General features: G+C 40.8%; 6 protein-coding genes and 1 long non-coding RNA gene across 7 annotated transcripts; 2 read left to right on the top strand and 5 right to left on the bottom strand.

Moving 5' to 3' along the window:
* Window positions 1–21: 21 nt before the first annotated feature.
* On the bottom strand, window positions 22–2353 carry foxi3b (forkhead box I3b). The gene is made up of 2 exons (XM_078261271.1): window positions 1511–2353; window positions 22–1313 (listed from the first exon to the last, which is right to left on the bottom strand). The coding sequence occupies exons 1-2, from the start codon at window positions 2109–2111 to the stop codon at window positions 754–756; spliced, it is 1161 nt and encodes a 386-aa protein (XP_078117397.1). The 5' UTR covers window positions 2112–2353; the 3' UTR covers window positions 22–753.
* Window positions 2354–3089: 736 nt separating this feature from the next.
* Window positions 3090–3963, top strand: syce3 (synaptonemal complex central element protein 3). Its single transcript, XM_078259957.1, has 3 exons — window positions 3090–3187; window positions 3541–3649; window positions 3777–3963. The coding sequence occupies exons 2-3, from the start codon at window positions 3541–3543 to the stop codon at window positions 3902–3904; spliced, it is 237 nt and encodes a 78-aa protein (XP_078116083.1). The 5' UTR covers window positions 3090–3187; the 3' UTR covers window positions 3905–3963.
* Window positions 3964–4755: 792 nt separating this feature from the next.
* On the top strand, window positions 4756–7295 carry LOC144524790 (uncharacterized). Its single transcript, XR_013502643.1, has 3 exons — window positions 4756–5077; window positions 6182–6310; window positions 7104–7295. It is a non-coding gene; the product is annotated as an uncharacterized LOC144524790 (long non-coding RNA).
* Window positions 6320–10711, bottom strand: lcp2b (lymphocyte cytosolic protein 2b). Its single transcript, XM_078261269.1, has 13 exons — window positions 10449–10711; window positions 9435–9497; window positions 9228–9274; window positions 9073–9135; window positions 8956–8984; window positions 8815–8855; window positions 8473–8659; window positions 8223–8318; window positions 7846–8128; window positions 7658–7736; window positions 7148–7222; window positions 6873–7022; window positions 6320–6690 (listed from the first exon to the last, which is right to left on the bottom strand). Exons 1-9 carry the CDS (start codon window positions 10524–10526, stop codon window positions 8001–8003), a joined length of 732 nt encoding a protein of 243 aa, XP_078117395.1. The 5' UTR covers window positions 10527–10711; the 3' UTR covers window positions 6320–6690; window positions 6873–7022; window positions 7148–7222; window positions 7658–7736; window positions 7846–8000.
* Window positions 10712–12993: 2282 nt separating this feature from the next.
* On the bottom strand, window positions 12994–15035 carry LOC144524005 (protein Wnt-8a-like). Its single transcript, XM_078259956.1, has 6 exons — window positions 14914–15035; window positions 14789–14822; window positions 14573–14702; window positions 14108–14233; window positions 13803–13945; window positions 12994–13713 (listed from the first exon to the last, which is right to left on the bottom strand). The coding sequence occupies exons 1-6, from the start codon at window positions 14973–14975 to the stop codon at window positions 13156–13158; spliced, it is 1053 nt and encodes a 350-aa protein (XP_078116082.1). The 5' UTR covers window positions 14976–15035; the 3' UTR covers window positions 12994–13155.
* Window positions 15036–15550: 515 nt separating this feature from the next.
* LOC144524004 (protein Wnt-8a-like) lies at window positions 15551–17416 on the bottom strand. Its single transcript, XM_078259955.1, has 6 exons — window positions 17346–17416; window positions 17199–17232; window positions 16915–17053; window positions 16485–16610; window positions 16236–16378; window positions 15551–16117 (listed from the first exon to the last, which is right to left on the bottom strand). Exons 1-6 carry the CDS (start codon window positions 17414–17416, stop codon window positions 15551–15553), a joined length of 1080 nt encoding a protein of 359 aa, XP_078116081.1.
* Window positions 17417–20843: 3427 nt separating this feature from the next.
* tmsb2 (thymosin beta 2) lies at window positions 20844–22847 on the bottom strand. The gene is made up of 3 exons (XM_078259954.1): window positions 22748–22847; window positions 21444–21548; window positions 20844–21178 (listed from the first exon to the last, which is right to left on the bottom strand). The coding sequence occupies exons 2-3, from the start codon at window positions 21541–21543 to the stop codon at window positions 21141–21143; spliced, it is 138 nt and encodes a 45-aa protein (XP_078116080.1). The 5' UTR covers window positions 21544–21548; window positions 22748–22847; the 3' UTR covers window positions 20844–21140.
* Window positions 22848–26916: the final 4069 nt, after the last annotated feature.

The following is a 26916-nucleotide window of genomic DNA, read 5'->3' as shown; positions in this document are numbered from 1 at the left end:
AAAAATGAAAGAGAAATGCAATTGTAGAACTCTAAAACTTTTTATTAATATCAAAAACACAGCATATATAGCATGTACCATACATTATGAATCAATTTTGTACAAACAGTTGCACCAACAAACTGACAATATAAATGTATAACATTACACAACACATTGACATATTTACATTTTATATTAAGTACAATTAGGCCTACTACTATCCAAGACTGTAGGTTCATGAGATTGTTTAGCTTTATTTCTACAAAAAAAAAACATGACAGAAAGTCTACCTTTTACCTTTTGCTAATTCCTACACACGCTATGTCGACAATGGTGTAATTTAACTACTCCTCTAAATGTGCTGTGTGAGCGTTGTGTGGGTGATACCATCAAAGAATCACAGATAGCAGTGTGGAATGACCTGATGTCAGCAGATCAGATCCAGGATCTGTTAATAATGAGTCAGATCTGATAGAGACTAACTTTAGTTCAAATAAAAAGCTGACTGAGGATCTGATATCGAGGCTGGCTGCGGTTTCAGCGAGTGACACTCGTAGTCCATTGCTGCTGACTCAGTAGTTACTGTGGGAATCAAAGCCTTTTTACTCTGCTTTCACACGCTATAGTGATCTTAACGGTCTAAGTCAGCGCAAACTGTGTGTGTTTGTGTGCGTATTGTCTTTCACAACCAAACCTTACCCAAAGATAAGGGACCAGACAGGTACAATTCTGAGTCTTTTTAAAACCAAACTTTCCCCCCTTAATGTCCTATTAAACCTCTGTGCCCTCACGATGATAGATGATTCCTGTCGAGCTCAGTGTAGGGTAGAAATGCCCACTGGACCCACTGTACTGGCTGAGAATGGGACTAGAGTAACCTAGGGAAGAGTGGGTGGGTGAAGAGGAGAGAACCGGGGCAGCTGCCACTTGTGGCACCCACTCTGGGCCACCTGAGTTGGGGGAGTAGCTACCAAAGCTTCCAGGTTGCGTGGGTCTATGAGGCCCATCTAAAGAAAGGTGCAGTGGCCTGCTTAACCCGTCAGCTCCCACCTCATTAGCTGCAGACACTCCAGACATCTCGGATAAGAAGCTGCTAAGACAAGGTGTTGGACCGGATGATGAAGGGGAGGGGATCCTGTCCGCCGTGGGAGAGATGTTAAGGGCAGTTGAGTGTTTGGGGCTGCCCCTCTCACTGTCACCTGACTCTAGAGCCCCTGAGCCGCCATCACCACCGGCCAGGAAATCAGACTTTCTCTTCCTTTTGCGACGGAAGTTTCCATTGTCAAACATCTTCTCACAGTTCGGGTCAAGTGTCCAGTAGTTGCCCTTGCCTGTGACAAGAATGTAGAGTTGATGAGGTTCAATTTCAATTTGAAAAAAGGGAAAATAGCTTTGCAACACAACACACCAAAAGAACACCACAGCACATTGAAAAAGAAATACAATAAAACTGTATATGCAAATTAGGGTTTCCCTTCCTAGAGAGAGATATTCAAAACAGAGCCAATAACAAACCAAGAAAAATTACCTGGATCATCTTCATCTCTTGGTACTTTCTTGAAGCAGTCATTGAGTGACAGGTTGTGTCTGATGGAATTCTGCCAGCCTGCTTTACTCTTGTTGTAGAATGGAAAGTTGTCAGCCACGTACTGGTAAATCTGACTCAATGTCAGTCTCCTGTCTGGTGCTCCGTGGATAGCCATGGCGATGAGAGCGGAGTAGGAGTAAGGTGGCCTGACAAGCTTCATCAGGTCTTCCTGTGAAGGGAGAGAGAACCAGCTCAACTCCCCTCCTGGACCCCCAGCTCCAGCAGGACCCAGGTAAGGCCTCTGCATGCCGTAGTGCTGAGGGACAAAGGGAGGACCGGGGTTACCAGGTGGGCCGGAAGTAGACAGGTACGGCGATGTGTTGATGCCGGAGCCGTTGAACCAGAGGTAAGGGTTTGGGGAGGAGGTGGTGTAGTCGCTCAGGTCGTAGGACGTCGGAGCGGTGCGCTGAGGACTCGGCAGTGAAGGAGGAGGGTAGTAACATTCGCTGTACATGCTGAGTTCAGGGGGCTCCTGGCCGAGGCTGGGGAACTGTGGGCCACACCGAGGAGGAGACTGGCCCTGGGCCTCAAATGAAGACATTGTGAAATTTCTTCTCACCTCTCAGATTCTCCTCTCAACCCTTTGACTTTAGTTGTCCTTCCTTTCTATGCAAGTCTTTTTTTTGTTGCAGCGGTTTTGTTTTGTCCTTTTCTTGTTTAAACCTTTGCAGGTATTTGAATGTGAGCTGAACCAAATGATGGTCTCTAAACTTTCAAGTTGTAGACTACTCTTCTCCACCTCTTTCTTGCCTGCTTGCCCTTGCTTTGTGTCAAGATGTCACCTGTCATACCTGCTTTATCTGTTTCCCTGGAAACGCCCCCTGCCTTGTTTGATTGGTTGTTTTCTCAGGTGAGTAGTCTGTTCCTGCTTTCTCTCTGCTTTTTTTCCTGCTGTCAGCTAGTTCAGTTCCTCCAGGGGTTTTGTTCAGCCTCAATTGAATAATTTTCCACTCAAGCTGTTACTCCAACATTAATTGAGTTAAGTTCACTCATCTTGAATGCTTTGATGATTATGATGCAAATTTAATTTCAATTTCAAATTTAGTTTGGCCTATTTAGATTATAGGCTAGCCTACATTTAAATCATACATATTATAACCTGCTGTCATGGACAGCTCATTCACTAGGAAGATGAACAACCTCCTACAGAAAAAAATAACATGTTGTGACTAGTGTTCACTTATTTTTAAATAGGCCTATGGATAATATTTAATATTACATATCACAATACATTAATATATTCTGTAAAGCTTGGGCCACACTTATAAGCCTAAATAAAGACTGATAATTATGATGAACAAAACAATAAATGTAATGGCCTCTAAAACCCAGCACTATATAGGCCTATATCATAGAAGTAGGAAAAGTGCATATGTATTGTAGTAGTAGGAACAATGGGCTAATAATAGCATTGTAGTGACAGTAGCCATATATAGCCCATAGTCCTGCCAGTTTACGGAATAAGGGGTGTTGTGTCAAATGTATCTTAGCAAACGTCGGAAGTTACATCATCACGTTTTTAAAATGAATTGCGTCTTTTTTTTTCTTAAGTTAGCGCGAGAACTTTCTATTTCGAGCTAACGTCAATTCACTGAAGAACAAGAACAGCTCTCTATCGTAAGTTTTGCACATTTTTAAATTAGATGATACCTCTTAACCGCATAAACGGCTTATTAAAATGTCAGTTAGTATTTTTAGGTGACGTTACCATTGTTACTCAGCCAGAATCTTAATTTCAATTGCACCTTGCTAACGTGACGTTGTATGTTAAGCTAACGTTAACGTTAGCTAGCTAACTAACGTTTACCTTAGTTTGCTGCAATGACCAGCTAACGTAAGAAACGGCTTGTCACTGTTAGCTGAAGTCAGTTTTTTTTTGCGGAGAAGTCTCTGTGTGACTAGCAGTTACTACTGTGTCGGTCTACTTTAACCGACAGCTTATAAAAGCCATTTGCCGGTTTGTAATTCAGATGACCGATTTATCTTCGCTCCCCGAGCTTCCGCTGAACATCAACGACGACGTGTTGGAGCTGAACAAGGATTTGGAGAGAATTATAGAAGACGTTGAAAATATATCAGGTAACGTTAACTTATGTAGCTTTGTCTTACTGCACTGGTGTTAGCTAGATATCGCAGTCATTGGGGACACAGGTGTCTGTAGTATGGAGACGTTAACTAACGTTATCATTTTTCTGTCCACCTGTAGTGCAGCTGACTTGGATGGCTTATGACCTGGTGGCACTGCGGACCAGTCCTGAGCTGGGGGCCGCTATGGAGAAACTGGAAGAAGCCTATCATAGATGCTTTGCTGTTTGCGGAGACCAAAAACAGTAGCCAGAGATGGACATGTGTCCTGACTCTACTGCCACAACACCTACTCAGATGTGATTTCACAGCTTGTGTGTTTTAATGTTTACTGTGCTATGGAGAAGCAGGTCTTTGGACTGAAATTTTTGCTCTGAGCCATACTTTTAGCTGTAAAACAGTTTTATTCACTGGTGTAAAGACTGCAGCTCTTTGATTGTTGTTAGTTGATGTTAGCTTGTCCTGCACATGGTATTTGTTTTGTAGGTTATAAGGTTTTCTGACCTGTTTAGCCTGTTATTGAATAATAAAAAAACAATTAAATGAGTGTGTTATTTTGTGGTCTTTATATACTTACATGTCTGGCACCTAATTTTGTCTTGTATTAATATCCTTTTATGTTTAAGATGGGATGTGTTAAGGAAAAACTCAGGAGCAGCACAACTCATTTCACATACGAGAAGAAGATTCGGGAGATTTAGATTTCTTACACTGGAGCATTTAATGAACACTCAAATGAGGAGACAATTAAGCCAGCAGTACAGTTTAACCACGATGTGTTATTGTGCAGTGCCGTCCCACCTCTGAAGTTCCTGTCCTCCTGAAGGTGTATTTAAACTCATGCTGGAGGCGTTACGTTTAGCTGAACCTTTAAGGTAAACAAAGATACTAATAAACCGATGCTAAAGCCTAGTTCAGCCTATCTCTCTTTCTGGGAAGTATGCAAAAGTGTGGCAGGCCCACCGACCTCCAAAAGGAGACGGTCCTGAAACAAAACATGCCCTTATCATACAGCTGCCAAGATTCTCGGAATCTGTAGAGGGACAAACATAATTATACATGAACAGGTTTGGTTATTAGAGACTGGCCGAATATTCTCGTCCCCTGATAAGAATATGTCCTATGAATGTGACCTGATGTTTTCTAAGCTTTCCCTTTTGTCTCATCATACCACACCATGGTGTTTCTGGAAATGCCACCACAGGATGTTACACCAGCATTCAGAATTGAATTTCAAGTTTATAAGATTTTGTGTATGGTATATAATTATATTTAACATTACAGTTTTTTCTTATGCAATTCTTTTTCAGATGGAAAACACAGAGACGAGCACAGAACAAGCTACTTCAACTGCCTGCATTGATCCGGAAAACATACTAAAAGGGCTGGACTCCTTATCTAACTGCATGGATCAACTGGCATGTATGTTTGTTTGTCCCCATCCGCTCCCTTTACACTTCCAAAATGTCAGTAAGCATCAATTATGCCAGTAAGATGGCCTTGTTGATTGATTTGCAAATATGCAAAGCACGTGATGTAGCTGTTGTCCTAGATCTGAAACATGATAGCCAAAATTGGAATATTTTGTACACCAACTGCTGCTCAACTTAGCTTTGCTTGTAGATGTCAGTGGTGCAGAGTTACTACATGATGTCTGTCAGATCGCACTCTGCTGATAAGTAGATAGGAGCAACGGAACGATATCACTCACATGCTTGTCCATCATGTCATTTGATACGAGGAATGATGTTGACACTTTTTTTTTGGCAGGGTGGACAGTTGTGGGCAAAGAGGCAGTCAAAGGGGTCTACTTACTGTGTTGTCTTACTAGAATAGAACTAAGTGCTAATACTAACAACTCAAAGCCTGGAAACAAACATCAGAGGTGTATTGATTTGGCTGTGTCCCTTTAAAAAAAAAAATATATATATATATATATTATATATATGTAATACATTGTTTTGACTTGTAGTATACACTAAATTATACTCCTTAAACATTTTGTACTAATTAAAAATGATAACAGACATGCTCGAACATATGTCAACCTGTTATTTATGAGAGCTGTTGCCAGTTTCACATTTGAAAACCTGTTAAAAACAAAGAAATTCTTTTCCTGAAGATAAAATACACATTTAGTGTGTCTGTTCTGTCTCACCCCCAAATAGTTTTTAAATTGTTCCAGCTGTGAGTATCTCTATTGTTTTCATTGTGCATTTCATTGTGGAACAATTCTGTTCACCAACACTACACTATCTAATTTAGCATTCACACTTGACTCTTTTATGTGAATGTAGTCTGTTTTTCAGAGTGAATGCAGATCATATTCAAAACATGCTTAGAATTAATGTGTAGAATATAATTGGGAAAAAACTCGACTCTTGGATGTATCCAAATAAATAGCAATTTCTCAGTGATCAGGTTTGGTTTGGAACCTTATATACTTTGAAACGGGACTTTTAGACATCTTAGAGCTGTGTTGACCTGTGGCACTTGTGAAACAAGGTATTTGTTTTCTGCCGGCAGTACGAACCCAGCTGAGGCAATGTGATCTGATCGTTTGTGTTGGCCACCCTGACATGTTGGCGTTTTCGGAAAATCCAAGAGGCACTGAAGCATCAGCCCCCAGGCTGACTTGAGGCATGAAGAACAGAGGTAATCCTGTGCGTCTTGAAAACATTGTTTAATAAAATAAAATCCATCAGTCATGTAAAAATCATTCATTTTTCTCTCATTCTGTTAACTAAAAGTACAAGTGGAGTTACCAAAAAGAGGATTTACATAACCATGACCTTTTTGTGTTTTGCGAAGATTGTGACATTTGTTTGGTTGTTTAAAAAACCTTCTGAACAAGCTGTACACATTAGCATACACATTAACACCCACATTAAGCTTGTTATTGGTAATGGTCAGAGTCCCGCAGGGTGTAGCAGACAACACTGGCTTTGCGCTTCAGAGCTCTGGTCTGTGGCATCAATGAGCAGCAGTGGGGTGTGTGTGTGGTGGGTAATCATCTCCTTCACCCCGGGGAAACTCTACAGCACAGCAGCACACAAACAAAATGACAGGGACCTTATGACGCAGCACAGCACAAGTCGGCAGCACTCCCCGAGGCGTGCAACAAGATGTGAACTTTCCAGTTTACTTTAAGTCAACAGAGTGGCTTTTTCCTGTCATTTTAACATTGTAGTTAATGGCATCATCATTTTCAGTTTACCTTGGTGTTTTTGAGGCCAGTGCCGAGGGAGTAGGAGTTGCCTTGGTTACGGATCATAATGTTGTAAACCTTGCCATGTTTCAACAGCATCAGGGTGTAGGGGTGCTCAACCATGCCTTGTGAGCTGTCCCTTACCACAAATGCCCCATCCTAAAGACACAATTTTAAAATGATTTTGCAAATAAAGTCCTGTGAAATTTCTGCTGCCTGTATGTGTGTTATGTGCTCTAGAAAGAAGAGGATGAGATATGCGAGACTGTGAGGCAGCACCTGACCTTGTTCACCTCTCTGAGAGCAACTTCAGCTTGATGTCTGGTCACCTTTCTTACATACCAGCTGGGATCCAAACCCTGGGTACAACATCATTCGAGTCATAGTAAGGACTAAATCATTTGTTGGTTGGTGGCAATTTGTACATATACTGAATGCGTGCGCTGTGTTTTTTTTTTCTTTTTTTTCTTAACAGCAGATACTGTATGTGTCCAAGACAAATGTTCCTTTGGGACAATAAAGTCTATCTTTTCTTAAACTATATAAAAGAAATGTAACAGATAATCACAATTACCCAACCTAGTGAATAAAATGCAAATCTCCTGAGTTCAGAACAGACCTAAGGGTCCCACCATAACGTTCTTGTTACAACATCGCCATCTGCTGTTTCCATTCCGAAAGTACTCAAAAGTGTGAAATTGCACAGAAAAGCTCAAATATCGTACGCGTTATCCAGTAAGCACAGTATGAATGGAAAATCATGGCTCAATAGTGATTCCACTTTTGATTCTCACCTCACTTGGGCCTGGTATTGAATTGTTAACATTAGCAGGCTGTGTTGATACTGGAGGAAGTGGAATGAGTTTACTTGCTCTTGGAAGGGAGAGATGAAATTAAACATTATTAAAAGACAACTTCAATAATTGCATTACCCACAATGAAGGGCATGTTTAGACTTTCAAATTGTTTCAGGATGGCCTACCTGTTGGCCACATCTATAGGTCTGGGAACTCTTGGTTTAAGGATCTTGCTTGTGGATGAGCCAGGAGTCTTGACAGCGCTGCCCTCTTGTGGACATGATGGATAATGCGAAACAGAAATGTGTAATATTGTGACAAGATCAGGACATTTTGCTGTTCAACTGTTACAACCACTCCAAACACTGTGTAATAAGCGGAACATACTTGGTTTCGTAAGGTCTGTCTGGGATGGGCCACATTGCCCAGGCTTCTTGCTCCTGTCGATATGCAGATTGGGTTGGCTGGCTGGTGTTTGGAAAATAGAAAAACATGTTTTACATAAGGTTTAGATCATCATCAGTAAGTCAGGTGGGGGAGGAGGTGTTAATTGTACAGTCACCTGGTGCTTTTAGAGGTCTCTGAGGGGTCATTCTTGGTGGGCGGGGATATGGAGGTTTTGAGGTCCTTTCAGCAGGGATCGGCTCATTAACCGGATCTACTCACATACGTACACAGATTTTTTTAAAGTTAGGCCTGCAGCAAATATAATCACCAATTCTGCTTTCAAAGCATATAAAATGAAAGGCAGCAGATTACACTGATATGTTTTCACATGTGATTGCATTTCTTTGTGTACAACTAGCACTGACGTGTATCTCCTCTTGGAGCTGGAGATGGCTTCATTATGTCCTCAGAGGAAGGCCTCTCGTAGTTCTCTTCATAGGTCTCGTCACTGTCTCGTTGCTCAGCCGTTTGTGGCTCATTCAGAGCACTGATGTAGCTGTCTTCCCCCCCCTCCTGGTGTGGACCTTCATAGTCATGATCACTCTCATTGTCCTGACCACAGCCCAGATATGTGACAGGACACAAGTACAAAATACAGTTTTGTGAACTATTACTTTTGTCACTTAATTTTATTAATTTGCTTTGACTTTGACCCTGAAGTTTGTATCATTAAAACTTATAAAAAATAACTTAAGCTTTTTACTTACGAACTCATCAGAGTCCCAAACTTCTTCCTTCTGTACAAATACTGTAGGGAAATAAACCGTGAAAAGAATAGTATCAGGCCTAAAGGATTCATGGCTTTATCACATCAGTAGTATAGTTGATGTATGTAAAGTGTTCTTTACCTTGTTGTGGGTACTTTTGTGCCTTTGATCTGCAAAAAAATAAATGAGAAAATTATGCATTGTTCAGTTACAGTGTCATATTCGGTAGAAGCTGCAAAATAAAGTCTGCTTTCTTACGTATGACTGAAGGCCCTCTTCTGTTCACCCTTGTTGATTTCACTTTGGATCTTAGTAATTATTCTGTCAAGATAAGACTAAGATTTATAAACAATATTTATGGTTGGAAAACTGTTTGGTGTCAATGAAATAAATATATCTTCAGTTGGACTCACGGGACATAAAGGCTGGGGAACACTTGAAGTTCATGCGCAGTCATTTGCTGGAGTATAAATGAATATATAAATATATATATATATATATATATACATATATATATATATATATATATAATATAAATGAAAAATAGAAAATCAATTGCTCAGAGTAGTTTCAGAATAGTAAATAAGTGTAAAGGACTCCAGAGATATACACATACTTACCATGAACTGTGCTCCAGTTATGCTGCCCTTTGTCACAAATTTGTCGCAGTCAGATAATCTAAGCTGAGAAGATGTCACACACTTTTAGAGCTTTTAGTCAAATTAACTTTTACTGCATAGTATTAGGAGTTATATAATTGTCTGAAATTGACCTGTCTTAGAGTTCCACTTTTTAGGTTTAGTATTATGAAATATACTGCATTCATTTTCAAAAACTTAACAGAAAATATATTCTAACAGTGCTGATCCATGTGTCCTTTGGCAAATTTCAACCTATCAGCGCATGTCTTTTTTTCAGCAGTGGGACTTTGTGGGGGCTTCTAGCTGATAGCTTAGCTTCACATACCCTTCTTCTGATCCTAACAGTACTCTCAGGTAACTGTAAGTCTTCTTTGGTTTTCCTGGAGCTGATCATTGGTTGAGCCTTTGCCATTTTGGCAATTCTTCGATCCATTCGAATGGTAGTTGACCGTGTTTTTCCCCACGTCGTTCAGGCTTTGGATGCCATTTCAAGGCATTTGAAACCATTTGGGCTGAGCAGCCTATCATTTTCTATACTTCTTTATATGTTTTCCCCTCTCCAATCAACTTTTTAATCAAAGTCCGCTGTTCCTCAGAGCAATGTCTGGACCGACCCATTTTGCTGAGTATTTCAGTGTGAAATGCACTTTAACCAGCATGCACAACATTTACTTCCTTCCTTCCTTAAATATGGGCCATAACTGACACCTGTTTCTTCAGAATTAATCACCTCACTAACTGAACACAACACTGCTATTATTTTGAACATGCCCCTCTCAATTACAGACTCAATTACCCAGAATGAGCAGCATCATGTCATGTCTGTTGGTTTTCTAGGACTCTACAACACTACTAGGAAATTATTTAGCATGTAGAAATATCACTTCTACCAAAAACTTTATTTATGAGTTTAGTGATGTTAGACTGCTATTATTTTGAACACAACTATATAAACATTTTATTTCAACTTGATGCTGCTCTTTTGATACTCACCCTCCTCATGTAGTCAGCTAGATTTTGGGGACTCCATCCCATCACTTCCACTTTAAAGGGTGCATTGTTTAAACTCATGCTTGTCTCTCGTGGGTATCACATCCACCGTGAATGAAGGGTTTAATGACAGCAGGAGCTTTTTGTTTTGCGGTGGTCTCACAAAACTGTTGCTGTTAAAGTCCTCAACATATTCAACCTACCTTTATAATGAAAGTTTAGAATCATCTCTCTAACCTTTAAATAAGCGTTTTCGTGGTGCCTCATCATGTCTTTCGTGTAAAAGATTTAAGTAGAAAGTTTCTGTGGTTTTAAAGCACTGCACTAATTTAAGTACATGCACACTGCAGAGTATATCTATGTCTAAACATAGAGTCTGCTGATTTCCTTTCACACACTTACGTACACTACCACAGGCTTGTAGCTGCATACCGTGGTTATCATTTTAATTTGTGCAAACGTATGTGTCTAATTTAATGTGAGATGCAGATTTCTTAAACTATTTTAAATATGATTTGATCTAAATAAACTTGTGTGTATTTGGATTAAATGTTGACACACTCTTGAAAATAGTTTTATTTATATGCATAGATGGATGTTGCTGCTTAGAGATGTTTCTTGTGAGTCATGTTGCGACCTCATACATGCTTTTTATTCTAATTCATAACATGGCATTGTTGAAGGCTGTGTCAGATCTTGTATGCCAGCATGCAGCCTGTGGCCTGCGACAGGCCTCTTGGTATCTCACACCCAGGTGAGAGAGGAGGGCAGCAGAGAGAAGGAATGATCAATCACGCTCACATCTCCCAAGACCCCCAGACATGTCTGGGTGAATACATGAGTCCTCCTGGGGGGTCCCTGTGGGAGATCACCCCCTCTTCCCCTGTTTTCCTCTTCTATCCTGATTGGGAATCATACCCTCCCACCCCATGAAAGGCATGATACTGCCATTGTATAAGAGGCAAGAAATACAGTAAAATTATAAAGCAAGAGATGCAACACCTTTAGCAAGGTATTATATCAATGTAAAGATGTAGTTGTTTTTATTAAGTCCAACATGTTTGAAAATTGCTCATTTTTCAAAACTGTTGCAAGATAAATAACTGACCCTCTCCCTATACATTTTATCAGCAACTTGTAAAGCACTACCAAGCGACAGCCATCATATGGGACCAATATGGAGCCAATAATGCACTCTGTGGAAAGCGGAGATAAGGGGCGGATCGGTGAGGGCTTCCAGTGGGGCGAAACCTTCATTAACACACAGCAGGACAGCATGGGAAATACAGGACATCCCCAGAAGCAAACAGACAAATGGGAAGGATGGGAGGGAGTGTTTTGGTCTGTGAGAGTGTTACTTGTTCCTTCTACAGTCAGGATTTTTTTTTACTCTGTGTGTAGTGGTAGTTTCTCATCTTTTCTGTCATTTCTTGTAAGACATTTCCTGCCCCAGAAACCCATTTTCTTACATTAACCATATGATTTTCATTTATGTGGAGTTGTGTCTGACAGTTGTTTGACAGTGTTTAAGTGTTTCTAATGCAGTTTGGGTGTTTTTCTTTTATCAGTGCCCAGAGCTTATATGTCAAATTTTAAACAACCAGCAGTGTTGACTAAATAGACTATAAAGTTTCCAGAGTTCCTCTAAAAGTAACACCAGTTGATCAACTATATAATGTAATGATAATCTGTGCTGTATGTCTCACTTATCTTGTTATTTACAGCTTTAACTGGTCTGTAAAGATAGTGAAACAGCTTTGTCCCACCCCCTCTCCCCCAGGCATGGACCCCCTCATGAAGGTAATATCCATGCCATCACTCATTTAGCTGAGACAGTGGCAGATTTATGACACCTCCAGCTGAGAGGAAGATTTTTTGGAGATACAGGGGGTAGAGGAGAGAAGGAGGCAAATGAATGGCTCTTAAGACACAGATAGGCCAGTGGGCGGAGACAAGGCTTCTCTTAGACCTAATTACTTGCACATTATAAGATTAGATATTTCACTTGCTTTTAGTGTAGAATCTGAGTCACACTTATTTATAGGCCTTTACTGTCGCCTCACTGGATTTCCAATGTAATATATGGACCCCAATGTGACCCACTTTGATGAGAAACAGTAAAGTTTGGTCACAATTTGTGTTCTAGTCTGTAAACGCGTTTCCCCTCACAAGCTTTGATGTATTGTGATACATTTGCATTGCCTGTGGGATGTGACAAAGGCTGGTGTAGGCAGTGGTGTCCCAGATTATCAGGCCAAATAAACTTCTAGCGGTGGAAATGCTTCCCTAATTTGTCTTTCAAAGCCTCACTGCTCCTTGAATGAAATCAATACACGTTGACATCAAAGTGATAGTGGATCAACGCTGGATCAACACCTTGGATAGGTGCGAACTGCACCATGTTATCCATGTAATCCTCTGTTACGTGTATTCGATCCATACTTATACTAAACTTGTGTGCCCCCTCATGAAATCCAATGATCCGGTGGTTTATTAGGGCCTACGTAAAATAATCAAACGTGCCATTCAGAAGTCTTTATTTCTATTTTATTTTAATTACACAAAACACAGTATTCATAAATAGACACTCAAGTATTTAAAGGAGACATGAAAAGTGCAAACATACATTTAACATCTTGATATGGACCATTATTCAACAGACTTTACAGTGATGTAAGCTATGGTAACAGATCCATATACTATTTTTTTCTCACTTGGGTTCACGGTATTTCCGTCTAACGCCGTGCCCGTCAGAACCTTCCCTCCTGGCGCACACGTGTTTGACTACAACCTGAGAGCAGTCCGCACAGTTCACCGTGCAGCACCAGTGGAATTTGCAGTTGCAGCTGCTCACCACCTCCGTGCGCCTCTCTTCCACCCTCAGGCCGCATTCATGACACAACCTGCGGCAGCTACGCCTCTCCCACTGAGTTAAACCCTCTCCGTGCTGCACGCACTCCCGGCCCTCGGTGCCGTGCAGCCCCGAGCTGCTGTTCTTCGTGCAGTAGTCCGGGGAATCCTCCAGGTAGATGAGCTCTGTCTTGGCGACGCTGCCAAACGCGTCCACGATGGCACCTCGGTTGTCCGCGCTGTTGCCAGCCCGCATGTGCTTTTTGTCGATGTCCAGTTTTTGAGCTTGACCGTGCTTGATCTTCAAGTAGTTGCCGATTTCTCTGAAATCTGACAGCTGTGTCCAGCAGGTTTGGACACTGCAGCTCTCAGACATGCCATGGCATCTACAGATGCGCTTCATTGTTGCCTTTACGGCCTGTTGGAAACCAGGGGAAGTTATTACCTGCCTACAACTTTAAAACTGTGTAATATCAAATAAATGCTTGTTCTGTGAATAGAACTTACCAGCCGCCCTGCCTCGTTGTTGTGCAGGTTGACAGCAGCCCTGGAGTCCTGACCGGTCTCTTGCGCATCCACGTACTGTTTGGAAATCCTCTCTCCAAAATCCACGTTATCACTACAGCCACCCCACAGCCAGCCACGGCCGCCTGGACACAAAATATCACTTAAATCAGGTCACCAAATGTAACCATCTAAAGAAAGGACATATCAGAACTTGAATAGATCGAATATACGTTTTTTTAGGCACAACATGCCAACGCAAACCATTTAAAACATTCGGTAACATGTGTTTTTCCTTAGAACCTTACCAATTTTCCCGTTTTTGGAGACATCACAGCCGCAGTTGTCGAGGTCTCCCAGACTACAGTTCCTGGTCAGAGTGTACATGACCCCCGCTGCACTCATAGCGTGGATGAAAGAAGTCTCTCTGGTGGCTGGTAATGAGAAAAGTGGCGATCACATTTATATAAGTGAGTGATCAACCAATATATATAAAAAAACTCTAGGAAATACTTTAACCTTTTTTATAATTACAAACTATAAAATGGGCATCTATAACATGAAAATGAATGCAACATAAACATGTAACTAATATGCCCATATTCATGTTTGTTTGTGGACCCATACCCATGTATTTCCATTTCTCTATGATGTCCTGTATTATTGCGTGTGCATATTCTTTACATATTTTACGCACGCCGTTTTGTCTTCAGCATTTTAGGACCCGCATACGTAACATAATAAAGAAAAGGGAATTGACCATCTCAACCTACCGCGTTTTAGTCCTTTGAGTTGAGTTGCACTGTCGGGACAGTTCCATCTATCCCAGGCAAACTGGTGTTTGCACTCCTCAATCCCAGCCTGCGCGCCCCTCTGCACGCTTCTTGCATAGGTGAGATAGGCCTGCGGGAGAAGCAATGTCATTTTGTGGCCTGATTCACATTAAGAAATGGTATCCAGAACTTGTCAGATGAATCTATTCTAGTTACCTTGGGTCCCGTCATAAGAAAGTTACTTGCCACCCTGAAAAGAAGATAGAGGCTAAAGAATGAGATCAATTTGTCTTAAGTCTACACATATAGAAAAGATGCAAACGGTGTAGATAGTCTCTTACCAAGCATGTCCCGGACACATTTTGTATAAAAGAGGCAGGAGCCAGAATAATGAATGCACCATTTTCACCTATACACCTGTATCCCTCAAACTAGAGATGTAGTTATTTTGTCCCTGTGTGCTGCAACTTTCTCTTTTATTTGAATGAAGAACAAATGGAATTCTTGTTCTTTGTCCCCGAGGTCTGAGAAAGCTGATTGGTTGACGTGTTCAGGAAACGCCTATATGCGCACTTCAAAGGATGGCATTTAGGTAACCGTTTATTTTCTTCCCGTGGCTGTATGACACCAGGGCACCAATATACAAAATTCTGCCACTAAAAAAAATCAGTTTGAGTCATGCATATTGTATACAAATATTTATTTACATTTTTAATTAAAAATACATATAAAATATTTTTCAGACTTCACAGAAGACAAAGCCAACCAATCATCCCCTAAACTCCAACATAAACGAGTTAGCATGCGTGGAGAGTTTGATTAATATACAGAATCAAATTAATACGATCAAGTGCATTAAAAGGCTTCAGGTGATAGTTGAAAATGAAAATAACATTCTTGTAAACATAATACTGCTTATTAATGTCCATAATGTTGAAATAAATGAAGTGTGGGGATTGTCTATGCAACAAATGGCAATCAGTGCCGCCGCGCATGATGTCTGCGCTTCGTTTTATTCTGTGGTTTTCTGCCACCTCCTTTACGCGTACAGTAATATTTAGTAACAACTTTCGTGCATTTGTCACACTTCACTGTGCAGCACCAGTGGAATTTGCAGTTGCAGCTGCTGACAACCTCAATGCGCTTCTCCACCACTCTGAGGCCGCATCCATAGCACAGCCTGCGGCAGCTCTTTCTCTCCCACTGGGACATGTTCTTGTCATCCTTCAGACACTCCCGCCCCTCGGTGCCCTGAAATCCCAGGCTGTGGTTCTTGACGCAGTAATCCGGGGAATCCTCCAGGTAAATGAGCTCTGTACGAGCGATGCTTCGAAAAGCTTGCGCTATGACTCCTCGGTTGTCCGCGCTGTTCCCAGCCCTCACCGGGTTCTTGTCCATCTCAAGTTTCTTTGCATGCTCGTGCTTCATTTTCAGGTAGTTGCCCACCTCTCTGAAGTCGGCCAGCTGCATCCAGCAGGTCTGGATACTGCAGCTCCCAGACACTCCGTGACACTTACAGACTCTCCTCATGGTAGCTTTGATGGCCTGCAAAGAGAGTGAGAGTGTTTAGTTTGAAATGTGTATATTAAACCTGCCCAAATTCTCCTTCTTGGATTTGAACTCATGCGTAAATGCTAAAATCTATAGTAAAATCATAGCTTACCAGTCTGCCTGCCTCGTTGTTATGTAGGTTGACTGATGCGCGCGAGTCATGCCCACCTTCCAGCGCGTCCACAAACTGTTTGGAGATCTTCTCTCCAAACGCCACATTATCACTGCAGCCTCCCCAAATCCACCCTCTACCACCTAGGGATTCAAAAACGCACATTGTTATTCAGTTTTAGGAATAGAAAGTCTCAAGTAAATCAATTTAGTTGTAAACAGACCACGTATAGCATAGAAAAGTAAGTACCTGTCTGTCCAATTCTGGAGTCATCACAGCCGCAGTTGTCAAAGTCTCCCATACTACAGTTCTTGGTGAGCGTGTACATCACTCCGGCCGCGCTGATGGCATGGACAAAAGCCGTCTCTCTTGTGGCTACAATAAGTGACACATATCACAATGGTTTAGTTTGCAATCGAATGTGGGACCATCATTTAAATTAATACAATTCTACGCACAAATACTGTGCGTAGAATGTGTGTAATCCGTGCGTAATCCTGACCGTACTAGGAATTAATAGGGTTAAATAAGAGCGCACAAACAGCAGCCCCCTCTCTGCGTTGAAGGATTAACTTTGTGCTTCAGCAAAGTTGACAGTTGCTGGAATTGAACTCACCACCACTCCACCCCACTGCTGCAAGTCATGCAAATGATACAGATATATGGATACACGTCTTACCACTTCGAAGGCCGTTGTGTGTGGATAATTGGAGCGTGTTTTCTGGGCAGTTCCACCTCTCCCACGCAAACTGCTGTTTACACTCATATATTCCACTCTGTGCGCCAACTTGCACACTACCGGCATAGGTCAGAAAAGCCTTGGAAGAAAAGGGGTAACGTTAGTCATTATTGCATTTAACCAATACGAATATGTATTAATTCATTACAAATTCACCTAAAATATTTGAATTTATAGAATAGCTTTTACGCACAATACGTGCAGATACATGGAAATGTGTTTACCTTAGGTCCAGTCATGAGGAAATTATTCACCGTCCTATAATAAGAAAACAAGACAGCCACGTTAATCCCAGGTCACTATACCAGCAAACGCACATAACACTAGTATTTTTTTTTTTTAATGAATTCATCCAAAAGCAAGCAACATACCAAGCTAATGCAAAGTGAGCATGACAGCACATGGAGAGAACCATGGCTTGGAGGAGATGCAAAAGTCCCATAACAGCTGTATTCCAACCGAGGCCTGTTTGTTTGTGTTCCAGATGTGAGTGCCAAGAGAGAGGAAGGCAACTGGAGTTGTAGCCAGACTCCACGCGGATGATATTTATATGGTCTTGTCCCTTTGATTGACAGATTTGTCCTGCAGCTAACGTTTCACTGTGAAAAAGCGTCGACGACGACATTGATTGCCGCATCCAATAGACAAATAGGAGCCGTCGGTGCATGAGTGCACTTCAAAGAAGTGCCGCAGACAGTTAAACAGCCTCTCATTCATTCACCTGTCGTTCCCAGGCTCTGATCCTTATACACTCTTCCCACGAATTCAAGCATATCCAGAATATATTATCCCATATGAGCATTACCTTTATTAATCATATACTCATTTAATTTCAGGTGTATTATGATAAAGGCCCTAAGTCAAATTGAAAATCGCCTATAGACTTGAATCATATACGCCTCTATAGTGATATAGGAATATTATAGGGATTTATTGTTAGGGGATTTGGAGAGGGGTTGACTGCTGCACTGAGGCCACAAATATAACACAGCACAACTTGGTTTTACCAAAATGCATTATATATAGCCTATTGTTCCTTATTAAATTCTATTCATACTTTACGGGAACACAGAACCAAATGCTGCCGTGAGGCTTCATGTATAGTTGGAAACGTTTGGGAAATGGCACCAGTGTCCCAGGGGGAAAGAAAGCCATAAAGTCTTTCAGGAGCTGATGGTATAGTCATGTAAATACTGCCTCACACATCGGCGACATTGGCATCGTTGTGATAATAGGATAATAGATGTTTCCCTGGGAAACAACTTGGTGTGAAAACAGTCTGGAATTTACAAGGGTATAAACAAATACGAGCGTTAATCTTTTAAGGTAGACTATACGGTCAATCATTTGTGGTTTTGATTTGTAGATTGAAAACTGAAAATATTGAATTCATATTGATCATTAATTGTAGAAATCTGGGATTATCCAGCATTTAGTCCCATCCCATTTCATTCTGCTGATTATCTTCCTTGATTTAGCCTCCATAATCACTGCGATCATCAACAGCCAGTTTCTGTCATTTCATACTTGATGTGAGAGAAGTTAGTTCGTGATTGACATTACATTTTTTATTCTTAAATCAAATCGCTTACACTTGTCAAATCCCATTTAAACCACTCAAAATCCCTTAAAACAATTGACTGTGCGCGGCGGACAATAGACGGAGGGCTGGGCGAGGTGGAGAGGTGTAGGTGAGGATAATCCCTACTAATTAGATATCGCTCATATTCATTCTAAAATATGACTGAAACCTAGAGCCCCTCAACACCTGATTGGAGAATAATACAGAGCGATTACAAATCTATCTGGGATGCTTCAGAATTTGTCCTTAACCGACGGCTAATTTAACGATTGAAATGGTTTAATAACATACACACAATAGTCCATCCATCTGGGCGTGTTGCAGCGTGGGTGCTACATGTCTCATAAACACCGAAACTGTCAAAGGACAAATGGTTGTTAATTCGTTTAATTTCTTTATTGTAACAAATAAGGTGACCTGTCAAATATATTATCGGATAAAGGTGTATTATCATACGTAATAATATAGACTAAAAGAAAAAAGTTAATACTAATAATTGTGGTCCAGACATCATTATGGACTTCATTTTTCATGCATGGTTTGTATGATGTGTATTCTAGGAAACGGCAGGGTCAGGACCCTTGAGTTGCACGATGCTTAAAATAACATGTAGTCAAAATGCGCGCTAATTAAATTGTTCTAACAGACATTTCAGACACATTAGGCCGTCCAGGGAGCGTTAACGGGTGATTTACGGCAGTGCAAGGTGAGAGAAGTGAAGCCTTAAAGGCTCCGGAGGTGACGGGTCTGACAGGCCGAGGAAGGGTGGCAGGACTGCTGACGCCAGACAGCGACATCAGTCAGCCGCAGCTTTTGGATAGATCTGACCCTTGCTGCTGTGGAGATAAATGATTAATAGGCTACTTCAAGAAGATATCTAATCAATAATGCAGGAAAAAAAAACCAGTAAAAATCCAATAAATAGGCTATTGAAATAAATCAATGAATTTTTAAAACTCAAATCATTGTTTTGAAAAGTTTCATTTCATTCTTCCGTGAATTTTATTCTTCATTGTTTTTTTATATTTATTTTAAATGCCTTTCAGCCAACCACATTCCTCCACAGCCTCAGGCATGCTCAGCTACTGCCACCTAGCAAGCTAGCTCCTGCTAACGAGCTTTTGTATATGTCAATGCTAACGACAGCAACCCACAGCCCTGGGTTTGGTGGCACTGGTGTGTCTGCACGACTGTGATGTTGCTGTTGATATTCACATCACTTTCATTTGCATTTAATCTGCCAATTAGTTTCTAAAATATTATTTTATCAATGAATCATTTGGTTGATAACATGTAGTGTATTATAGTGAAAAAATAACCATCACATTTTCCCAGAGCCCAGGGTGAGGTCTTCAAATAGCTTGCATTTTATAACTTAAAGGTTTTCAATTTACTGAAAGACTAAGATAATAGTATATATAATAGTTACATTGGAGAAGCTGGAATAATGGAAACGTTTGGCTTTTTTTGTGCTTAAAAATGACAGCAATTAACCAATAATCAGAATTGTTGACAGTTTACAGGTAGTTTCTGTCTACTAATCAAGTAATAGTTTAAGTTCTAATGCCAAGTAAAACCCCACAAGCTAAGCTTGCTCTAAATGTTAGCAGGCTAGCTGCCTTGTTGCCTTGTTGAGCCATTTAAAAAGAGAGGATGAAACACGTTCTCATAAGGAGTTGAGTTTTGTTGTTAATGTGTTGGTTTGGTTTTCTGTGAATTTGACTGTGATCTTGTGTTGAATATCAGTCACTTGGAGTACATTACTATTATTATTAAGGTATCAAAATATGTGTTTCCAACCCTTAGTCTTTTTTTCTTTTCTTTCAGTAAAGTATGCTGGAATATGGCCCCTGTTTGTCCACATCATAAATATCTAGTGATGTAGGTTTAACATCAAGACTATGGCTCTGAGTATGCACTCATATTTAATAATAATGCTAATAATAATACATTTTATTTTTTATTTGAGGTGTGAATGACATAGTTGTTTACTGCATTACTTTATATACTGTACAAGCCAAGTGCAAGCAGTCTAGACAAATAATTGATTGCATATATTCCATGGCTGTGCATGATGAGTCCATGCCTCATGAGTATGTGTATTAGAGCCTGAAGTTTGCACATAGACATAAAGGAGACAGCAATATGCACAGGGCTGACTTGTTCCATGTCTTCATATTTATTTCATAAAGAAAAGTAAAAAGTTTATTAAGAAAAAATCCCACATGATTAGACTGCGATTGCTCCCATGTCCATAGACTCCTCCCCCCAAACACACACACACACACACACCTCCTCTTAGCCTGGATGCCTGCCTGTCTCTCTGTGCTACATCACTACACCACTCCCCAGTTTGGCAATATTGGAGACATGTTAGCTATAGGCTAATAGTGCAAGACAGGCACCAAGGCTAAAGTTTTTCCACCCTAGTGGTAAGAGAGCCCCCATGTGAAGATGCCATATGACCTTACGGCATCCCAGTCACTTTTCTGAAGACAAAGTAAGGGATTGAAATACTGTGATAATCAAAAGAAAGTGCTTTTTGCTGTGGCATCTCAGCTTCTTTTCTTCCTGTGCTCAGAAGTCAAGGTGTGGCATCGCCTTTCCTCTCTTGCTCGATGGCTGGGGAGGAAAAGAAAAACATAGTTTAGGTTGGCAGGCGTGTGTTCAGCAGATATGTGAGAGGAATGCAGCTTTTTGATTTGCTGTATATCAATGATGTGCTGATGTTGCAGCAAACTGTTTTTGCTGCTGCTCTGCTTGCTGAGCGTGTAGTCTTTTGACAGCAGTGGAAGTGATGAGTAGCCACTGACAGGAAAATTGATGCAGAGGATCAAGGCTTCAACACCGCCCAGAAACACACACATAAGACACAAGGGGCACTTACTCTCTTTGGTGGGCAGAGGGTTTTTTTCTTTTGTTTCTGTCTTCTTCAGCTTTGCCTTGTCGAAACGGGCAATCTCAGTCATGTCAGGCTTGTCAGACATTTTGGCTGTGAAAGATGAAAAAAAACCAATAGGTTTGACCTTTCCTGTCGGCCGTCATACTTATACAGCATAACATAATAGACATGTGTGATTGTATTAGATATATTGTATAGTGTAAGAGCAATGTTTTGGACAAGTCATCACGAGAGCTGTCGGAAATCTTGATGGCTTTGTCTGATATTTAAGATAATCTTTGTAACTGACTGCACATAAAGGGAGTGGTTACGGCATGTGCAGCTCAGACATGGATGCCTGTGAGTGGTGGCTACCTCACACATGCTCTCTCTTGATATTCCCCTCTCCAAAATGCCTATGTAACTAACATGTGCCTATTTTTACCTAGCTGTCTGTTCCCTCCTTTGTCTTTGCTTTTCCCTCTCTGAGGCTGAGGTCTTTGTTCTCTTCCTCTGCATCCTCTCTGTTTCTCTCTCTCTCTCTCTCTCTCTCTCTCTCTCTGTTTCTCTCTCTCTCTCTCTCTCTCTCTGTTTCTCTCTCTCTCTCTCTCTCTCTCTCTCTCTCTCTCTCTCTCTCTCTCTCTCTTTCTCTGCCTCTGCATCCACCCCTGCAACCTCGTGGATCTAGGCAATGCCCCACTGCAGTCAAATACCTGACCTAGCCACACGTTTGACTAATCTGTCTTTCACAGTCTGGCCCAGGCCCGCCTGTTTCAACCACTGCTCTATCAGAGACTGCTGTGTATATGTGACAAGCCCACTAGCCTCAGTCATTTGCAAACCAAGCTACTGTAAAATCATTCTCACCAGTATGGATTTGAATGAGGCCTAATAGAATTGCTCTGAAATAGAAATAGATATGCTGGGCACATGGCCAGAATCAAGAAATGTCTTGAAATGAGGCACACTGAATCATTGCTTGATTACCCTCTAGCTAGTAATGGTGGTTATAGCCAGCCCTGCCAAGTCTTGATAATGACAGCAGCAGTCATAATCTCACCTTTTTTCCAATTCATCAGTAAACCTGATTATTCAAACATTTGCTCTATTGTTCCTTTATCACCACCACCATCACCATCCTCAACATCCCTCTTTCACATCCTTTCACAGCTGCCATAATAGAGTCAGCCTCTGCTCATCCAGCCCCACCCCAATCCTTTGTTTGACTCCAGTAAAACAGAACCAGAAAGAGACACACGGACACAGAAACATTGAGAAACACACTGAAGGAGAGATTGATTTGTTCTTACCGGTGTTCCACACAGCAGTGGGCTAAAATCCACCAGCGGAGAGAGTAGGGAGGGATGGAGACACAGAGATGGAGAAGGGAGAGCGATGTGGAAGCTGAGTGAATATGCCGGTGTGAGCACGCCTGCCTGCATCCAGGGTGTGGGTATAAGAGGGAGGGAGGGGGGGAGGGAGAGAGAGAGAGAGAGAGAGAGAAAGAGAGAGAGAGAGAGAGAGAGAGAGAGAGAGAGAGAGAGAGAGAGAGAGAGACAGAGACAGAGAGAGAGAGAGAGAGAGAGAGAGAGAGAGAGCTTGGTCAACCTTCCTCCTTGCATTTTAATTCAGTCAGTTAATGTTCTCCAGGGAAAAGACAAGAGGAAACCAACCACTGATAGGAAACAGCTGTGCTCTTTATGTTCCGCTGCGATTGATTATGATCAATTATTTGAGTATTACATTGTGTGTATTATAGATTGTATTATACTGTTTTTGCTGAGTAGGTCAGGGACTCACGGCATGAAATGCTGGAAGGAGGAGTTTTTCTATAGCTAATCATAGTGGTCGATATGAGACCTTGTATGTGCTGTGACTGTACTGCTTAACATCTATAATAGTTATTACATGCTCAGAGTGAGTTAGAGTTATGAGTATTTATAAGATTGCAAGTCATGTAATGACTTGTTTATTTTTATAGGGACATGTATTTGACATTGACCAGTGCCACATACCACAGCATTTATAGCCTACAGTAAGCTAGCTTCCAATGCTTGTCCCTAGATGGGTCTTTATACAAATACACAAATGTAACAAGAAAATACATTCAAAACAGCATGAACACAAACAATAATACATTTAAATTGCCATAATCTCAATCTGGCTAATCATAATGATCCATTGGCATTTATTTGTATTGTTACCATTCTTCTAACGCTGAAATTGTGTCAGTTGGAGTATTTATACTATAGTATTACATTTCATATCCTTTCTTGCACAAATCACTGTGGAAAACCCTATTTATATGTGTCATATTTATATTTATAGTGAGAAGTATATAGCATGGACCAGTGCCACATACTACAGCATTTATAGCCCAAGCTAGATTGCAATGACCATCCTTAGATGGGTCTTTATACAAATACACAACACTCAAAATGAACACATAACTGAAACACAAAACAAAATACATACAATGATACAATACAATAAAGTTACCATAAAACTCAACGACAAGCACCAGATCATTCATAACCCTAACAACTTAGTTATTTTGATATTATGATGATCAATATAAATCTAATCTAATTAATCAAGTTAATGTAGATATTTGCTTGTTTTCTTAATGCCCTGATAGTAAACTGTATATATTTGAAATTTGCATTTTGAAGACTTCACCTTGGGCTCAAGGAAATTTCACTATTCTCTGAGATTTTATAGACTAAACAAGTCATTATTAAATCAAGAAAATAATCAGCAGGATAAACAATAATAACATAATAGTTGTAGACCCGCACATAGTCATACATTATATTTCTTATATACACTGCCAATAACTTTTTGTCACCAATATACTTATGTACATACAATATAACTTGTGTTACAACATTTTGTAGCTGGTTATGTTCTGCATCAGAGATGTTATTTACATATCTGTACTCATGGTTTTATCATTATTTGTCACATCCTTTATTTTGCGACTGATCAAGCAGCTCTTGATTACATCAGGCTCTAATAAAGCCAGGACCTGCAGAGCTCATGGCCCTCCGCTGACATAATGAAACCTGCCTGTCTTTACTCATTTATCCTGCCAGAGGTACAGTTACGGCCTGCTGATGAGAGGGCATCTTTCTCAGAATAGAGTAATGATGATGAGTCAACATGACCTCAACCTTTTGAAATGATACAATGAGCCTAGCAAGCGGGCCGTGTTAATGTGTGACATCATATTACTGGATGACTAGGGGTTTTACTGGCTCACAATGAGGTCATCCATACCTCCAAGTGCTTTGAAGGGAGGCTGTAGCACTACCTGCTGGCTGAACTCTGGAACTGCTTCATTTAAGAGTTGTGCATGTGAACTTCAAACACATTCAAACACAATTAAATGAACATAACATGCAGCCTTGTTAAAGTTTCACTCGTCATGAAGCTTGCTGAATGCAACTTACAATACCTCATAATCCAGACTAACCTATGTGATAGCCCTTTGGAGCTAATTATACGTCAGTGCTCTTCAAATCACGCACTGACTCCACCATTCAGGCATATGTTTCTGTTGAGTTGTTTGTTTCTTTGGTATACTGTTTGTGGGGGGAAAGCTCTTTGACTTTCTCTAAATTTGCCCGAGCCCTCCTATTAACCTTTCTGTATGAAATGTTATCATATTTGAAGCTTGGAGACAAGATGAACACTGATAAAGGTCAGACTTAGCAGCCAATTGACCTGTCAGAACAGACCAGTTAGACAGACCACTGCTTGTTGGTGAACTGTAATAGACCAGTAAACCTTTTCTGAGATCATTTCTGTCTCCACGCTGCTTGTCAATGTCTAGATGAATGATGGTGTCAGTGATGAACACACTTATAGCAACAGCCAGAAGATGGCAGCCCAGTGCATTTTAAGATGTTTCGATAGATAGATGGATGGATGTTATAACTATAATATCTGTCTGTCTCACTCCACTTTATTCTGAAATATTAAACATTTACAGGAATAATTTGTTAGTGCATACTTAACGGTCATGCTCACATATGGTGTAAACACAGGATGGCAGCACAGGACTATTTCAACTTTTTCAGCCACTGAGCTGCCCTGAGATGAACAGTCTATGAGGGCCCACCAGGGTGCACTCCTCCCTCAGTACTAAGCAGCATAACAACTTGTAGCAGTTTGAATCCATATCTCACTAATGTGATCTGTTCACGCATTTCCAAACAGTTTCATCTATACTTGTGTGTTAATAGAGGGTTTCCAGCGAGATAGCGGTTTAGCATGACACAAAGAGAGAACAGGAGATGATTCAAATGAGTGGAAAGGGAAGTTTCAGAAAGTATTGTCAATTCAGCAGTGAAGCTACAAGTAAAGCAACATTTACTTTTATGAATATGGCAAATAAGCATGCAGGGTGAATCATGTACTGCAGTTCTGGGATTGATTTGATTGTTGTTTTTGTTTTTACAGCATACCTTTTTAGCATACCGTTTGTGTGGATTTGTTGCAATGGTTTGTGTTTATTTTAGGTAACAGGTCAGTAAATATAGAATTCACTCCTCAGTAACAAAGTGAGTAACTAAGTTAAAGGGGTGGTTCAGAATTTTGGACATAGGACCTCAAGTTAGCCAGTGTGTTATTTATCAGTGGAGACCGTCTTCAACACTTTTCATCCAGTCCTTCCAGTTGCAGAGTTCGCTGGTGCTAGGCTAGCGCAAGTCAACAGTAACTGCTAGCCTGCCATTAAAAGCAGTCTTACACACTCCACAGTACACCTGAGGCAAATAAATTATAACGCCAGACTATTGATGTAAATGTCTGTTGATAGAATAATGTTAGAATTAAAACTACCCTTGTATTGCATTGCAATAGTTATACTTTGTTCCCTGTAGTTGGTAGCATAGGCTACAGCAGCGGTGGAGTGATATTACCTAGGCTACCGAGAAAGCCAGTTTTCATGACAATCACGCAAGTTTATTTACCTGCCGCTGTGAGCTCCAACTAATTCCACTCTGCCAGGTTATAACTCACATAATGTACATGAAAGCACACGGGCTAGCAATTTGCATGTAAACTGTCCGAGCTTACATGACATTTCTGTCAGCAATTACCTAAAGTTAGCGGTTAAGCAGGTATCTACCAAGAGTGTAGCTATACCGTTAGCTAATGTTGTCACTCTCCACAATGCATTGAACAGTAACGTTCCACTAACGTTGTCAGTCTCAATCTATCAGTAGCAGCTAGGCTAACGTTATGAAGGGGGCTAGCTTTATTAGCTAGAGTACTCTACCGAAAGTTATTACTTGTTCATCAGTAGCTGTTGGTGCATCTGGAAAGACGGATGGAACCGCATTCGTTGTCAGTGACTTATGGTCCTTTAGATTGCGGGGTTTTTCAAAGTCGCTCTGGTCTAAAATGATCACTACACATTTGCCAGTTGAGTAGGGTCTCTGCCGGTGTCTTGATGTCCAAGCCAGCAGCTACT

This window comes from Sander vitreus, chromosome 10 (assembly GCF_031162955.1).
Source record: "Sander vitreus isolate 19-12246 chromosome 10, sanVit1, whole genome shotgun sequence".
Classification (NCBI taxonomy): Eukaryota; Metazoa; Chordata; class Actinopteri; order Perciformes; family Percidae; genus Sander; species Sander vitreus.
This window is presented reverse-complemented; position numbering and strand designations above follow the sequence as displayed.

Coding starts and splice junctions, on each gene's coding strand:
- foxi3b (XM_078261271.1), bottom strand. CDS start 2,111: ATGTCTTCATTTGAGGCCCAGGGCCAGTCTCCTCCTCGGTGTGGCCCA. Junction 1,314..1,510: donor AAGAGATGAAGATGATCCAG/GTAATTTTTCTT, acceptor TTCTTGTCACAG/GCAAGGGCAACTACTGGACA.
- syce3 (XM_078259957.1), top strand. CDS start 3,541: ATGACCGATTTATCTTCGCTCCCCGAGCTTCCGCTGAACATCAACGAC. Junction 3,650..3,776: donor AGACGTTGAAAATATATCAG/GTAACGTTAACT, acceptor GTCCACCTGTAG/TGCAGCTGACTTGGATGGCT.
- lcp2b (XM_078261269.1), bottom strand. CDS start 10,526: ATGAGTTTAAACAATGCACCCTTTAAAGTGGAAGTGATGGGATGGAGT. Junction 8,856..8,955: donor ACAAAAGTACCCACAACAAG/GTAAAGAACACT, acceptor ATTTCCCTACAG/TATTTGTACAGAAGGAAGAA. Junction 8,319..8,472: donor AGCTCCAAGAGGAGATACAC/GTCAGTGCTAGT, acceptor GTATGTGAGTAG/ATCCGGTTAATGAGCCGATC.
- LOC144524005 (XM_078259956.1), bottom strand. CDS start 14,975: ATGGTGCATTCATTATTCTGGCTCCTGCCTCTTTTATACAAAATGTGT. Junction 14,823..14,913: donor ATGTGTCCGGGACATGCTTG/GTAAGAGACTAT, acceptor TCTTCTTTTCAG/GGTGGCAAGTAACTTTCTTA. Junction 13,714..13,802: donor ACAACGAGGCAGGGCGGCTG/GTAAGTTCTATT, acceptor GGTTTCCAACAG/GCCGTAAAGGCAACAATGAA.
- LOC144524004 (XM_078259955.1), bottom strand. CDS start 17,416: ATGGGACTTTTGCATCTCCTCCAAGCCATGGTTCTCTCCATGTGCTGT. Junction 17,233..17,345: donor GCTCACTTTGCATTAGCTTG/GTATGTTGCTTG, acceptor TTCTTATTATAG/GACGGTGAATAATTTCCTCA. Junction 17,054..17,198: donor TCCTCATGACTGGACCTAAG/GTAAACACATTT, acceptor TTTTCTTCCAAG/GCTTTTCTGACCTATGCCGG.
- tmsb2 (XM_078259954.1), bottom strand. CDS start 21,543: ATGTCTGACAAGCCTGACATGACTGAGATTGCCCGTTTCGACAAGGCA. Junction 21,179..21,443: donor CCCTCTGCCCACCAAAGAGA/GTAAGTGCCCCT, acceptor TTTCCTCCCCAG/CCATCGAGCAAGAGAGGAAA.